Source organism: Poecilia latipinna, unplaced genomic scaffold (assembly GCF_001443285.1).
Source record: "Poecilia latipinna isolate Pla-1442-1.1 unplaced genomic scaffold, P_latipinna-1.0 Scaffold1404, whole genome shotgun sequence".
Taxonomy (NCBI): Eukaryota; Metazoa; Chordata; class Actinopteri; order Cyprinodontiformes; family Poeciliidae; genus Poecilia; species Poecilia latipinna.
The window spans coordinates 20,023-33,785 of NW_015114020.1; the positions used below are offsets into that span (position 1 = coordinate 20,023).

Here is a 13,763-nt window from a genome sequence, read left to right on the forward strand (position 1 = left end):
ATTTGGAAAAGGTTTTCTTCTGCTTGAATTTATTTTGTAATTATATTTTTTGCATATATATATTCTTTTCGTTTTAGTCTTTAAAATACAAGAACTATACATATAACTTCATATTTTTGTTGCTGAGGATATCATTTTTAAATATTTGATCATGTTGTGATGAAGTACTCAGTAATTGAGTAGACTTTTTTGCAAAATACTTTTTCACTTCATTAAATATTTAAAAAAATATGTTGAAGTGCCACTCTTGCTGAAGTACAAATCTTGGGTTCTCTACCAACCTCAGTTTTTTTTTTCTAATTTAAATTGCTTATATAAGAATCAAATACTGGACCCATTTGTCTTCTGTGAATTGATGGCATGATCTAAAAGAACTGAACTGGCACGTAACCGGTTTTTGTTTGTGGTGGTAAACAGGCTGCAGATGTTTGTGTTCTTGCGTGCAACAAGGAAACACCTGGGAGACGCACACAGATCCGTTAAAACATGTTTTGTTGACTTCAACCACAGTCAGAAAGAGACATTCAATTCTCTTGGAATGTAAAATTTAAACATGTATTGAACCCAATTAATCAGGTTTTGACTTAGGTTTCCTTAGACCTTAAGTAAGCTTGCATAATCAGAAGACATCAAATTAAAAGAAATATTCAGACACCAAGATCTACAGACTTAAGCCTCAAAATTACAATTATTGCAACATCATTTATCAATTAAGGACAAAAAGGGTATTTAAGTTGATTTTTTTAAAAATATGGTCTCTGTTATTTATGCAGTCATACCAACAATGTTAGCTTGTCTCATTATGCTACAGCTTATCCAATTGCAAAACTAGGTTCCACATTATAGTTCTAAACCAAACTCTTAAAATTTAAAGAAAATAAAGAGGCTCCTTTATTTTAGCTTAGTCATACTCAAGATTACAAAAAAAACCCACTGTGTGCCATAGAATTTCTGCTAGTAGCAACATTAAAGTAAAAACAACTCCCTAGTAACAAGACTGAAGTAAATTTCATCCCATTAAAATAAATTTTCGCTAGAACAGACCAGGAAGTATCACAGTAAGATTTCAATAATTACCTTCCAAAGCTGTACCGTTAGCATGGCCAAATCACAATTTAATGGTCTGACAATTCAACTCCCAACTGTTTAGAAATGACCAGAGTGCTAACTAGGATAATTAGCTTCCCCCAGCATTTTTATCGCTAGGACTAGCAAGTAGCATCAGCTACTTTGAGGGCAACAAGTACTATATAGACCAAATTAGAAAAAAAAATTGTCTTTATTAAATAGACAAGGCAAGTCGTGCGAGGCAAGACAGTAGTTTAACAGAAAAGTTGCTCTTATGAGTGGATGGGTGGCCCTTAAAAGGGCCTTTGGTTTAGCAGTCATTAGCCAGCTGGCTAGTATTCTTGAGACTGAGAGGAGGCCTTCTTTCCCGCTTTCCCGGAGCTCGGAGCGGACTGACCGGTCTTCTTTGGCAGCAACACGGCCTGGATATTAGGCAGGACTCCGCCCTGAGCGATGGTCACGCCGCCGAGCAGCTTGTTAAGTTCCTCGTCGTTGCGGACGGCCAGCTGGAGGTGCCGGGGGATGATGCGGGTCTTCTTGTTGTCTCTAGCCGCGTTGCCAGCCAGCTCCAAGATCTCGGCAGTTAGGTACTCGAGAACGGCGGCAAGGTAGACCGGGGCTCCGGCACCCACTCTCTCAGCGTAGTTTCCCTTGCGGAGGAGACGGTGGACACGGCCCACGGGGAACTGGAGACCGGCACGAGAGCTGCGGGTCTTAGCCTTAGCGCGGGCCTTGGCTCCGGTTTTTCCTCTTCCAGACATCTTCTTGCTGTTTCTTCAAGTTGCAGAACTGTAGAGGTAATTCAAACGATAAGAAAAAAAAGGTAGCGATGACCTGGATATAAACCTCACTTTGATCCCGCCCCTTACTGTGATTGGTTGCTATGGGCAGATAGTCTTAGTTGATTGGATCTGAAAGGTCAACCCCGATAGAAAATCAATAACAATTGGCCTATCACTTCTTACATTAAACCAATGGAGATGAGTGTTGGGGGATGATCAAAAGCGATTGGTTAGTTGCTTCACTCCTTATTGTCAATGGATGAACTGTTTGGGGGTGGACACAAAAAACCAATCAAGTGACTTCCCTCCAGCTTTAAAGTTTTGGCGCCATTGTAAAATTCCGCGTGGAAATAAATTCACTTTAAAACTTATAGTAATTTTTAAAATAAATTATGCTCAGCTGGAAAATATACGGCCTTTTTCTATAATTTCTGTTTCCACTAGAGTCAAATTTGTTACTGAACTCTTGTTCACAATACTAAGTAATAAAATATTTTTTATAGAAGTAATTCTGACTAATAAGCATAAATAAATCCACAGACATGTGTATATATATGCTTTGCATTAAGAAAATATATTTTAATTACAACCCTCTTTCAAAAGTTTACAACCCTCTTGCAAAAGTTTGCATACCTTTTGAACTTTCACCACGTTTTAACATGTTGCAGTAATGTATTTTAGTGGGATGATCCCTCTATGTTGTAGATCTACACAGAATAGTGCATATGTGTGATATGGTATAAAAATGATACTTTATTTTAGATTTTTTTTTTTCATATATTGGTCTTTATTTATTTGTGGCCCCATAGCTGATGGAAAGGCTTTAAACATGACTCCTCATGATTTTATTCTTGGCTCTCTTCAGTAAATACTAGACCTTTTTAGGCGCTGGAGTATGCATTGTTTTGAGCACAAACGTTTTTGAGAAATTTTCCTTATACAACACTTGTAAACATTACTGTAAGTTCTTATATTACACAAAATCCAAATAAAAAATGTGGGTGAAAAAAGGGTGTGTGGGGTTTGAACATTTGTACAAGAAACTGTGTGTTACTCATGTTCCTATAAAGAGAGAAATATGCGTTACTTTTCTGTAATTACCTTTGAAATTTTACTTTTTCAGGGTAATGCATGAAACACTTTGAGGAGTCCAGCAAATATTGGGGGTTCCAAACAAACAAACAAAGGAGTATAGCCTATTTGCCCTTTTAGCCTTTGTGTGAAACTTCACATTTCTATTTTCACAATTTAGGATGAAGGGATTGGAAGGAAAATAAAAAGCACACCCCATTAGTCTCATGTAATTAAAACCACTATTTATAGTAAAGTGTGGTTAAGCAAAATCCAGAATCACTTGTTTTCTTACAAGGAGAAACATAGATGAACTGTATTTTGTAGAATAGTGTTTTTGTAAGTGCCAGGAGGACTTTGAATGTTCACCACAGGGTTGTGACAAATGCATGAGGACAAGAGCAGAACAGGCCAGGCCAGAATCAGAATGACAAGAGGTCTGAAACGACTCTGCAGAGGTGCAACAGCCAACGACCCCACACATGTAAAGAGACCTTCTCAACGGAAACCATCAACCTCTGCAGAGGCAAACAAAGAAACGTCTTTCACAGCAGGTTTGAAACAGAGATCTGTACCCCTCACCCACTCTAGCCTTGCAGTAACACCCCCTTCCTGTCGTCTTCTGATAAAAGAAATGGTCACTAACTGGCTCCAGTGAGAATTTACATCTGATGAAATAAACATTGTTCTTCATTACTGGATACCCTTTGTTTTCAATATGCTGTTTGTCAGTAAAAAAAGGAAAATTAAACGTAATTTCAGGCATCAAAATCCCAACCAACTCACTTTTGTCAACATGAGCTATCACTAAATGTAGTAATACAGTGTTTTAATGTGCATATTTTACTTGAATCATGTGATAGCATCAAAAAGTAGTGCTTTTTTTTACAAGTAAAAATGTCAAAATTGAGACAAACATTTGTATTCAGCCCTTCAGAATCAATATTTTGTTGAACAGCATTTTTAACTACAAGTTAGCAGCTTTTAACTTTGACTTTCTTGGATATTCTTCTTTGCAGTTTAGGCTTGATCAGATTGGATGGAGAACATGAGTGAACATCAGTTTTCATGTCCTGCCACATATTCTTTACAAATGGACTTTGACTAGCCCATTCTAACAGAGAAATGTATTCTTCTAATCCTTTAAAAGGGCAGTATTATGTGTTTTCCAGCCAATTGAATACTTTTATACCACAATCAAATAACATAATTCTTCCGTGGTTATATGAATGAAAAAATATTGACTTTGTAACGGCTTGAGATTGGGCCTCTGTTCCTTTGACAAAGTCTTGTTTTGCACATCTGACTGATTGCCAGGGGAGATTAGAGGATTTCTCAAATCATGAAAAAAAATCAAAGCAACACTCCAGATATGTTTCTGATCAGGGAAAAATATTATAATGTGATGTAAAGCTCAAAAATGTCCATTTTACACAATACTGCCCCTTTAAAGAACTGAAAAGTTATTTTAAGCTAATATCAGATGAGAGAAGATCATAAATACTTGCAAAATTCTATATATGTATTATTTTTCAGTGGAGGATTGAGCAAAAATACATCTTTTTTAGCTTTATATCATGTCATAATATCGTCCCCTCATCAAAAACATACCCAGTGTTGCTTGGAATCATTTATGCTGTTTGAGGAATCCTTGCATCTCCCGTGTTAGCCATTCGGGGGTGCCCTAACGCCGCCTTTTCCCCCAAAGCTCCGCCTCAGAGCTTTCAGTCTCCAAGCCGAGCTTTACCCCCACAGAGCTCCCATCCCCCATGCCTCCCCCACATGGTTTCACCAAACCAGCTGCACCAGCAATGAGCAAAGACCCGGTGGAACTGCGCATCTGCGGTGCTCAACATTCAAACCCCTTCCCAGTCCAGTCCTTTTCGGATTAGAAAATGCCTCATTGGAGGAAATGCGTTCTGGGATGCGAAGGCGACTATCCTCTTTTTACGCTTCCCAAGGATGGCTCGATTCGTCAGAAATGGTTGGACTTTATTTTTGGAGACTTCCCTCCTCCGAAAAAGAACTGGTATATTTGTGCGAGACACTTTACTGATGACAGCTTTCTAAACAAAGGCCTGTTTGATAAAGGACTGATAGGAAGACTGTCACTATTAGACCATGCAATACCAACCAGGCTTAAACCGTTTGAGTGGGGACAGGTAAGCGAAACAACCACTCATATTGTTTTGCTCTTATGTTTGAACGGTCTGTGGGCCATCTATGGTTTGTGTATCCTGGAGCTGTCTTACTACCAGGCTGAAACGCCTTGTAAGAGCCTCTGTACTCGCTCCGGTTTGAGTCTTTACATGGGATCATTCGCATAAGGTCCAGCTATATCCAGATAGAGTTGTCATTTTATATGAACCAAAAACGACATTATATAATGTTGCTTCTTTGTAGAACAAAATACAGCGTAGCTAAGAAGAGTCTTTGTTGTGATGACGTGAGGAAAGGAGGGGGGGGGGGGGGTTCCAAGGGGAGGGGGTTTTTAAAGAGACAATAGACAATTTCAAGCAGTTAGATATATTTTCCTTCAACAGCCCTTATTCGAGTCTAAAGTTGGCTTCTGATTTGGGAAATGGCTAAAGAGCGATTCCACTTAATTTTCACTATCTTGATCATTTTTAATCTGCTCTGTAAAACTACAACACCTAGACACTATTCTGCGTGGATTGCAGAAACCAAGTTTGTGATTTATGAAACCTTCACTGGAATAAAGGGTGATTTCAGCACTTCTTATGAATGTGGATGACACTGCTGTGAAGAAGAAAAAGTGAGAAAGCAAAAAGTTAAAAGTTGGAATAACATCAAATGCAAATTTCAGAGAATTCAATTGCAGTGTGTTTCAGATGCATAAAAACTGCTTAAATTGCCCTAATACGACCCTTTTCTGAAGTTTCACAAATCAAATAAAGGTTTCACAAATCACAAGCTTGTTTTTAAATATTCTGCAATGATCTAGTTCAGGTCTGAAGTGCATAGTGGTTGTGGTGGAAAAATTACGTGGGATGATTGCTCTTTAACCATTTCTTGAATCAGAAGCCGCAACTGGAAGCCATCCTCAGCTCCATCAAATACGGAGTGGTTGAGGAAAAATGTATGACTCCTTGAAATTGTTCCCTGTCTCTTTAAAAGCATCCTTCTCTTTACAATGTATTGCATCATCAATGTATGATTACCATTGTTGTTGGTATTGTTTTTCTTACTTGGTAAGATGTTTCGTTTGGTTCTGTTTTCAATAATTGGTGCAGAGGCCCACTACCGTTTTCTCCCCTGTACACAGGGCACACCTGTCTCCAGATCGGTTGGGACTTCCTGTGTAGTAGAGATGAAGTCCCAAGGAACATCCACAACACCACAGACTGCAGAAATTGGTATTCAGTGTATGCTTCTGACTCCCACCCTAGATGACCAGGACAGCAACGGCCCTGAAAGTGACGAGGAACCTGAGACTGATGAGGAGGACCCAGACTGGGCACCTGGCACAGAAGAGTCTGAGGATGAGGACTTGTATGTTGGTTTCGTAGACACTTTTCAAGTAAAATGATATTTCTATTATTAATTTCTCATAAATACTGCTAATGTAACATTGTCGCAAATGTTCTTACTAATGATCAATGTTGAACAGACACAAAAACTTATTGCTTAAGAAATACAGTTCTATCTTAATTGAAAAAGATTTTGGGAAGACAAACTTGCATGATTGTCGTGACTAGTATACATATCACAATTGAAAGTTGACCCAGCACTACCTGCAATCAATTTTAAACAGATTTATTTTTTATTTTTTAATGTTGCAGTGACCTCGACGACGTGGCCGAAACCTGCCCAGCGGCGGAGCGTAAATTCATTGTCTTTGAAAGCTGTTTGAGGACGCTGTTCTCTGTGTGTGCCGTCTGTTCCGGGGGCTGCACAGTGACGATGAAGCAGATCATGGGCACCATGGTGGCTGTGAGCAGTGTCTGCAAGAGGACAGACGGACACACCAGGGTGTGGTACAGCCAGCCGGCCCACAACAGCATGCCGGTGGGCAATTTGATGATGGCGGCAGCCACATTGTTCAGTGGGTGCTCACCAACAATCGCCCTGAATCTTTTCCGACACATGAGCGTTGGAATCTACAGTTTGAAGACGTTTTTCAGTCTGCAGCGCAGCTATTTGATCCCTGCTATTCAGAGAGTTTGGAACACCAAGCAGCAGGCCATGATTATGAAGAAAAAGGGAACGCCACTAAGACTGGGCGGAGACGCTCGCTGCTGCTCGTCAGGGCATACAACCAAATATGGCAGCTATTCCTTGATGGATATGAATACTGGTGCGGTGCTCACCACCCATCTAGTGGAGGTATATCCTTTTTTTTAATTCAAAATGACTATGACTATGTAGAGGAGACATCCTCAAAAACTTAATCTGTTATTTTGCAGAGAGACTCCTATTACTGCAGCCCAGAAAAGGAAACAGAACAAACTTAGAATCCAGAAAGAAACTTCCAGAGCAGGAACATTTAGTTTTTATTATTACTTATAAACTGTAGAGTACTCATTACTTTTATAAATTTAGAGCACACTTAGCAAGTCCAGAGAATACTTATACTTATCTAGCAATCCTGAGCTTGAGCACCTAGTTTACATACTTTAGATCAACATTAGATTCTTTTTCTTCATTTGCTCTTTCCTTTAGTTTGTTATTTTTGTTTGTATTTCCTTTTAATTCTGTAAAGCACTTTGCATTGCCTTGTTGCAGAAAATGTGCTATATAAATAAAATGACCTTTACCTTTATTATGGATTATTTCCAATCTCTTTGCATCTTTCAGTGCAATGAAGTGCAGAGCAGTGCAGCAGTGGAGTTGGAGGGCCTGAAACAGGGGCTCTGCTTCCTGGAGCAACATGGCCTCACTGTAGCTGAACTCGTCACAGACAGACATGTGCAGGTCTGCAAATGGCTGAAAACAGAAAAGCCCAACATCGATCAGCGGTTTGACGTATGGCACGTTTCCAAGGGTGAGTTCTGTGGTTCAAAACAAATTTGATAAGCAAATGCTTTGTTCTGAATACTGAGACAACATTGATGTGATTCAACCAGTTGCTATTGACATCCAAAACTAGTTGTTCACATGCAAAAGGTGGACCATCAGCGTAACGGCAAACCATTAATCTCTCTTTTCTGTTGGAAAAGACAGGTAACATCAATCAGCTATTTTTTACAGGCATCTTCAAGAAACTCGTGGCAGTGGCCAAAAAGCCAGGCTGTGCTTCAGTGGGGCCGTGGGCTCAGGCTATCTCCAACCATCTGTGTTGGACAGCAGCCACCAGCGGCGGGGACGCAGACATGGCTGTGCAGAAATGGACATCTGTGGCTCGTCACGTCTGCAACATCCACGAGGGCCATGGTGATTTGTTCCCGCGGTGCGAGCACGGACAGATGAGCAGACAGTGGGTGGAGAACGGTGGGTACTCGCAGGCAAATAATGCAACTTGCATGTTATCAGAAAAAAATACCAGAACAGGTGCTGAAGTGCTTAAGGAGGAGCATATAAAAGATAGACATGCATGGCTGAAATGGTTAATCAGAATGGTTGTGGTAGTTATTGTTAATAATCGTCTGAAAATGTAGTAATTAATTGTTAACTGGAGTACTGTATAAAAACTGTATAAAAACTTTATGCATTTTGCACTTAAGATGAATAAAGTTCTGTAAAGATGTTCTGCCCAGAAGAGCCGTAGTTTTAGCTTCGTCTGACTGAAATTTTGTAAAAATCAAAAGCTCCTATTATGCATCTTTTGCTATCCAATTATTAATCGGTTAATGCAACAACAATCATTCTATTAATCTGCAAATGATCAAGTATTCACTGTAGGAATGCTCTGTTATTGCATTTTAGACAGTGAAATATTTACTTTCTTGTTTAAAAAAGGAATTCAATTACTTATTTGCATATTTGTATATGCAAATATTGTATAAAATAGGATCAAAGGCTTAAATGACAAATCTGCAGAATGTGCCACGTTTTTATCCGATTAATGATCCCAATAATCAATTACTAAACAAATTTTTAGTTGCAGCCCTCCATTGAATTGATTTCCAGTGAATTTTTACTATGAGCTTGTATAAGACCCCCTAATGTCTGCATGTCGACAGGCAGCAGAGCCCAGGAAGAAATCCAGGCGGTTGTCCTAAGCTCCAGGCTGCTGGCGGATGTCCGCCAGCTGTCCTCTCCAGAGCAGACGTCGTACCTGCAGTCTTTTCATAACGTCGTCTGCTTCTTCGGAAGTAAACATGGACATTTCCTTCGTTCCTCACTGGAAGCAAGGTATGCTAACCGTTTGTTCGGACAAATAAATGGATAAGTAGATGGGTAGAAAAGAGCAGATGGTCATTTTGTGAATATGTTGCTTGAGAAAAAGTGATTTTACATACAAATGCATCTAAAAACATTAGAATAACATGAAAAAATGGAAACTAGTTCTTGTAATGTAAATGATTTTTGCTTTGAAATAAAAAAAAAAGTAATATCTGATTCAACTTCTTTATTGTATTCTAACTTTTTTGAGATGCACCTGTGCTTGCAGACTGATTTTGGCAGCTCTCCACTTTAACGAGAACATGGCGAAGGAGCAGGCCAGGAAACAGGACAGGACTCAGCGGTGGAAGGTGTCCTATCCAAAGATTAAAAAAGGTGGCGCTGTGGTTCGGCCTGTGAAGGAGTCTGACACATACGGTGAGTTTAATTCTTTAGTTTGCAACAAGATATCCAAAGCAAAATCTTGCATGAATCATCATCTGGAGCTTATTTCTGAGTTTGCCACATATGGCAGTCAATATTTGCTTTATTTTTGGGAATATGATTTTGACTTTTACCCATAATGCTTCTATTGTCCTGTCATTCCAGACTACGTCAGACACCTGATGGAGCTTGTGTGGCAGATGCGGCTGGAGGTTCCCTTCTATGAAGACGTAGTTACAGAAACTTCTGTTTCTTAGCTCTGGTTGTGTTTCGGGTCGTTGTCTTACATTTGTTTCCAGCTTAGATAAAATTTGCTCTTCTAGTATTGCTTGTTTTAAACTTCATCATTTTTCCCATCAACTCTGACCCATTTCCATAACCAGGTTAAAGAAAAGCAAGCCCAATGCATGATGCTGCCACTACCATGTTTTTGCTCTTAGAGTGGTGTGTTCAGGGTGACACACATTATTCATAAAGGTCATAAAGCTACATTATTGGCTCTTATTACATTTAAGGTAATTTGTAATTCAGCCCCCATTACATTTATTAGAGTAATGGGGGCTGTATACAAATGCTGGCAATCGTCCCCATAATTTTGTAGCTAAAAAATTGTAAATCTACATTTAATTTTCCCTGCGTTTCACAGTTATGCACATATAAAATCACGTTAAATCCTAGAAAATGCACTTGGGTTTCTAAGTAAAACCTTATTTATACATCATCTCTCAAGATACGAAATCACAAAGTGCTTCACAACAGTCAGCAATGCATAAAAAAGAAACTGTAATAAAAAAAAAGAAAAGAAAAGCAGATTTAAATGTGTTTCTAACTGGCTTTTAAAATAGAAGTCGGAGGATTTTGGTTTAACCTTCAATTGGAAATCCTGTTTTGCAAAAGTGCTGCAGTAAATTGAGAAAATGTTAAAAATTCTAGGGCTATTAATACTTTGCAAAGCACTATATGTCCCAATAAACAGCATTTACTGTTAAAAAAATGAAATAAAATACGAATTCTTTCAAAGACAGAAAAACAAACAAACTTCTGGAACAAAATGCAAAAACAACTTGATGTTTGAAAAATAATTTATTTGCAATAAATTAGATTTTGAAAGTGTGATAGAGTTCATGTGTATCCTAAAATTTAAAGCCACCGATTTACATAAATGTCACATTTTTATTTACAGTCTTGCAGAGTTTCCTTGAGAGAATGAAGTGGCTTTTCTTACGTCGCAAAACATTTTAATTTAATTGTACTTATATTTTTACAGCATGTTTCTCAGAGAGCGGTGGCTCCAGCTTTGGGATCCTTTAACGTCTCTTCTGGTGGATGAGGAAGAACAAAAAAAAAAAAAAAAACCTGGATATTGAATTATTTAATTTGTTTTTTTTCTGATGTCGCAAAATTATTGCAGTCACTTCGAAGGTTCTCTGAAAAACAGCTGAAATCCTGTGCAGTTTGATGGGTGCAGCAGTTTTCCTCCTAATGTACAGTTACTAATAATTGAATTCCCAGCCCTGAGTGCAGTTCATCTGCTTCCACAAAAATCACATTCCATGTTCACTCTGCCTGAGCACTTTGCACGCTTTTCAAACGCTCCGACAGTTTTGTAAATACTCATCATTAATAAAAAATTAGCTGAATCTTTTAACAGTGATTTTGATGTTTGTTTTTTGTCTGGGTGGAATGGTGCAAAAATCAGATTCAATAATATTTTTAAACTAACCTTGAATTTGTGCAGGATTTTGTCTAATCCACACAGGGACAATATTAGATATTCAGTCTCAGATATATAAATACACCTTCACTGATATTTGATTAAATGACACCATCCAATTTTTTTAGCCATTAAAAAGTTTCTGGTGTAATTCTGGCTGAATTTGTGACCATTCTGCACAAAAATTGGTTGGTTTCTTGTCACATTTCTTGGCTTTTAATCCAAGCTAAATACTTTTCTATGTGGTTAAAGTTGGGATTTTCCATTATCAAACGAGTTTTAATGAGTGTTTGGGACTATTGTCTTGTTGGAACTCCAAACTGTACCCTAGACTGAACAATCTGACCGAAACTATCAACTCAAATGAAAAAATAAAAGTTTACAATGTCCAAGCACAATCCGGTGCAGGTTTTTCATAAACTGGCAACAATAATGTAATTATTTACAAGAATATGAATCAGAAAAAAAAAGAAGCATCTGCTCAAAGTGGACAACTTCAAACTCCACTGAAATAAGCTGCTATCCATATGAACAAGATAATCACATGCTTGGTAAAAGTTTCATGATTAAAGACAAAACTGGTTGTTCAGTCGCGGGTGGTGCTTCTACCTGAAATCGGCTGGTAGATGGTTTAGATCCAGAAGTTGGTTGTGGAAAAGATGAAGTGAGTTCTGATGGAGTCCCAACATTAATGGATTAATGGACCGCCATGTTTAAGAGTTAAGAGACAAGTCTGCAGAAAGAATCCAACTAACTCAATAGAGAGCTATGGAAGATGGAAGACTGAGGTGTGTGTCAGTCTATAGTGTGTGTGTGTATGTACACACACACACACACACACACACACACACACACACACTATAGGTACTTTTGATATTCTGTGGATTAGCAAAAAACGGCATCAAATCCAAAGTTTTTAAACAATTTAATTCAGTAAAATTGCTTTAATTATGATTATCCCACCCTAAATAATAATGGTTCAATTGCTCAAAAAAAACATTGTTATGATATTTAATGCCAATAAGAATGTAAAAACTTCTGACTGGCCACAGTGTGATAATAAACTAGTCTGGATTATTAATGTACTTAGAGCCATTTAACACAGAGCAAGTAGTGTTGTTGCACAATAATGATAGTATTTACAGTAATGAAATCCCTTTGAGTACCTGACCATTTAAAACTAAATTCAGATTGAATAAAATTATTGCCCTGCATAAAAAGTTTGTCTGAACCTTCAAATCTAATATGATATCCCACAGAAAACAACTACATAACACAAAATTATTATAAACGCCATATCTTTTTTGATTTAGGGTATAAGTTAAAACATGAAACAAGATTTGTTTTTTAAGCGGATATAAATGCACAGCACAGTTCAGCTGACATAGATTTCTGGCATGTTGCCTAAATGTATTTAAAAAGAAATTTGCATAGAAATCACGCCTGTCATTAATTTACAGAGTAATGCAAGTAGAATGACTTGGTTTTGGCAAGAATAAAATAAATAGCATTTAAGAGACACACATAATAATAAATTATATTTTTACAACCTTCAAAATTAAAAAAAAAAAAAAAAAGCAGAGAACCTCAGTCCAAAGTGTATCCAGCAACATCACACTGGTGTTTTTACATAATTATAGTTTTAGAGTATTTCCACCACCCGTCTTAATCAAACACAGTAGTTTGTGTTTAAATAGGAATACAAAAAAAAATTCACTGCAGCGTTTATTTTCACTGAGCAGCAGACTTCTCGCCAAAGAAAACTGAGTTCACCATCCCATTTTAGATTAATCTCATGATTTTTTTGATTTTTTTTGTACTGAAGGAGTACAAGATTAATTTCAGAGAGTTTTCCTTCCAGAAACATCCTTCCTTCAGGAAGTGCAGGTTGTAACCCACTGGGATTGTCAGCTTGTTAAGGGCTGATCACAGAGCCTTTAATAATCCCTTTCATGATTATAATCAATTATCCACAGAGCTCGCTCCTCCGTTGGTAGCAGTGGCCTTGCCTTTCGATTTGCCGGACGAGCGGAAGGAGAAGCGCTTGATGATGCGCCGGGAGAAGCTGCCAGACTTTTTGCGGGTGGAGCCCGCGGCCGGGGCTGCAAAGTTATTGCCCATGTTGGAGATGTCCTCGTGGGACTGGCTGAGACAGGGCTCCTTTTCTCTGTGTCTCCTGCGGAACAACAGCTTGGAGCCGCTCTGGAGGAAGCCCACTGCCGAGAGTGGACAGAGGAAAACACATCACTCACCCGCAGAGCCACATAATGACCGGCTGATTCCTGACATAAACCCTTCGTTGATTTAATTTATTAGCGCTAATTATGTTTGCTGAACAGGCAATTTAATCTGGACTCTGCACATGTTGCACTACAGCCTCTAGAGGGCAGTGTTTGCTC

The 13,763-nt window shown here is 38.4% G+C and overlaps 3 protein-coding genes across 4 annotated transcripts in view; 1 reads left to right on the plus strand and 2 right to left on the minus strand.

Annotated features, from left to right (window-relative positions):
- Positions 1–1,260: 1,260 nt before the first annotated feature.
- h2ax (H2A.X variant histone) lies at positions 1,261–1,915 on the minus strand. Its single transcript, XM_015056753.1, has one exon. It carries the CDS (start codon positions 1,827–1,829, stop codon positions 1,401–1,403), a length of 429 nt encoding a protein of 142 aa, XP_014912239.1. The 5' UTR covers positions 1,830–1,915; the 3' UTR covers positions 1,261–1,400.
- Positions 1,916–4,641: 2,726 nt separating this feature from the next.
- On the plus strand, positions 4,642–10,670 carry LOC106962376 (uncharacterized). Its single transcript, XM_015056768.1, has 8 exons — positions 4,642–5,083; positions 6,208–6,434; positions 6,725–7,268; positions 7,740–7,926; positions 8,133–8,372; positions 9,065–9,236; positions 9,496–9,644; positions 9,816–10,670. Exons 1-8 carry the CDS (start codon positions 4,817–4,819, stop codon positions 9,905–9,907), a joined length of 1,878 nt encoding a protein of 625 aa, XP_014912254.1. The 5' UTR covers positions 4,642–4,816; the 3' UTR covers positions 9,908–10,670.
- Positions 10,671–10,718: 48 nt separating this feature from the next.
- c2cd2l (c2cd2 like) overlaps positions 10,719–13,763 on the minus strand; it is a 30,102-nt gene continuing 27,057 nt past the window's right edge. For both annotated transcript variants that reach the window (XM_015056767.1, XM_015056766.1), the window contains exon 15: positions 10,719–13,580. In XM_015056767.1, the coding sequence (XP_014912253.1) occupies positions 13,327–13,580 (254 nt within the window). In that variant the 3' untranslated portion in view covers positions 10,719–13,326. The remainder of the gene's footprint in view (positions 13,581–13,763) is intronic.

What these genes read in the sequence shown, in the direction of transcription:
- h2ax (XM_015056753.1), bottom strand. Translation starts at nt 1,829, where the DNA reads ATGTCTGGAAGAGGAAAAACCGGAGCCAAGGCCCGCGCTAAGGCTAAG.
- LOC106962376 (XM_015056768.1), top strand. Translation starts at nt 4,817, where the DNA reads ATGCCTCATTGGAGGAAATGCGTTCTGGGATGCGAAGGCGACTATCCT. An exon ending in GAGTCTGAGGATGAGGACTT is followed by an intron (nt 6,435 to 6,724) that starts GTATGTTGGTTT and finishes TTAATGTTGCAG; the next exon opens with TGACCTCGACGACGTGGCCG. An exon ending in CAGACAGTGGGTGGAGAACG is followed by an intron (nt 8,373 to 9,064) that starts GTGGGTACTCGC and finishes GCATGTCGACAG; the next exon opens with GCAGCAGAGCCCAGGAAGAA.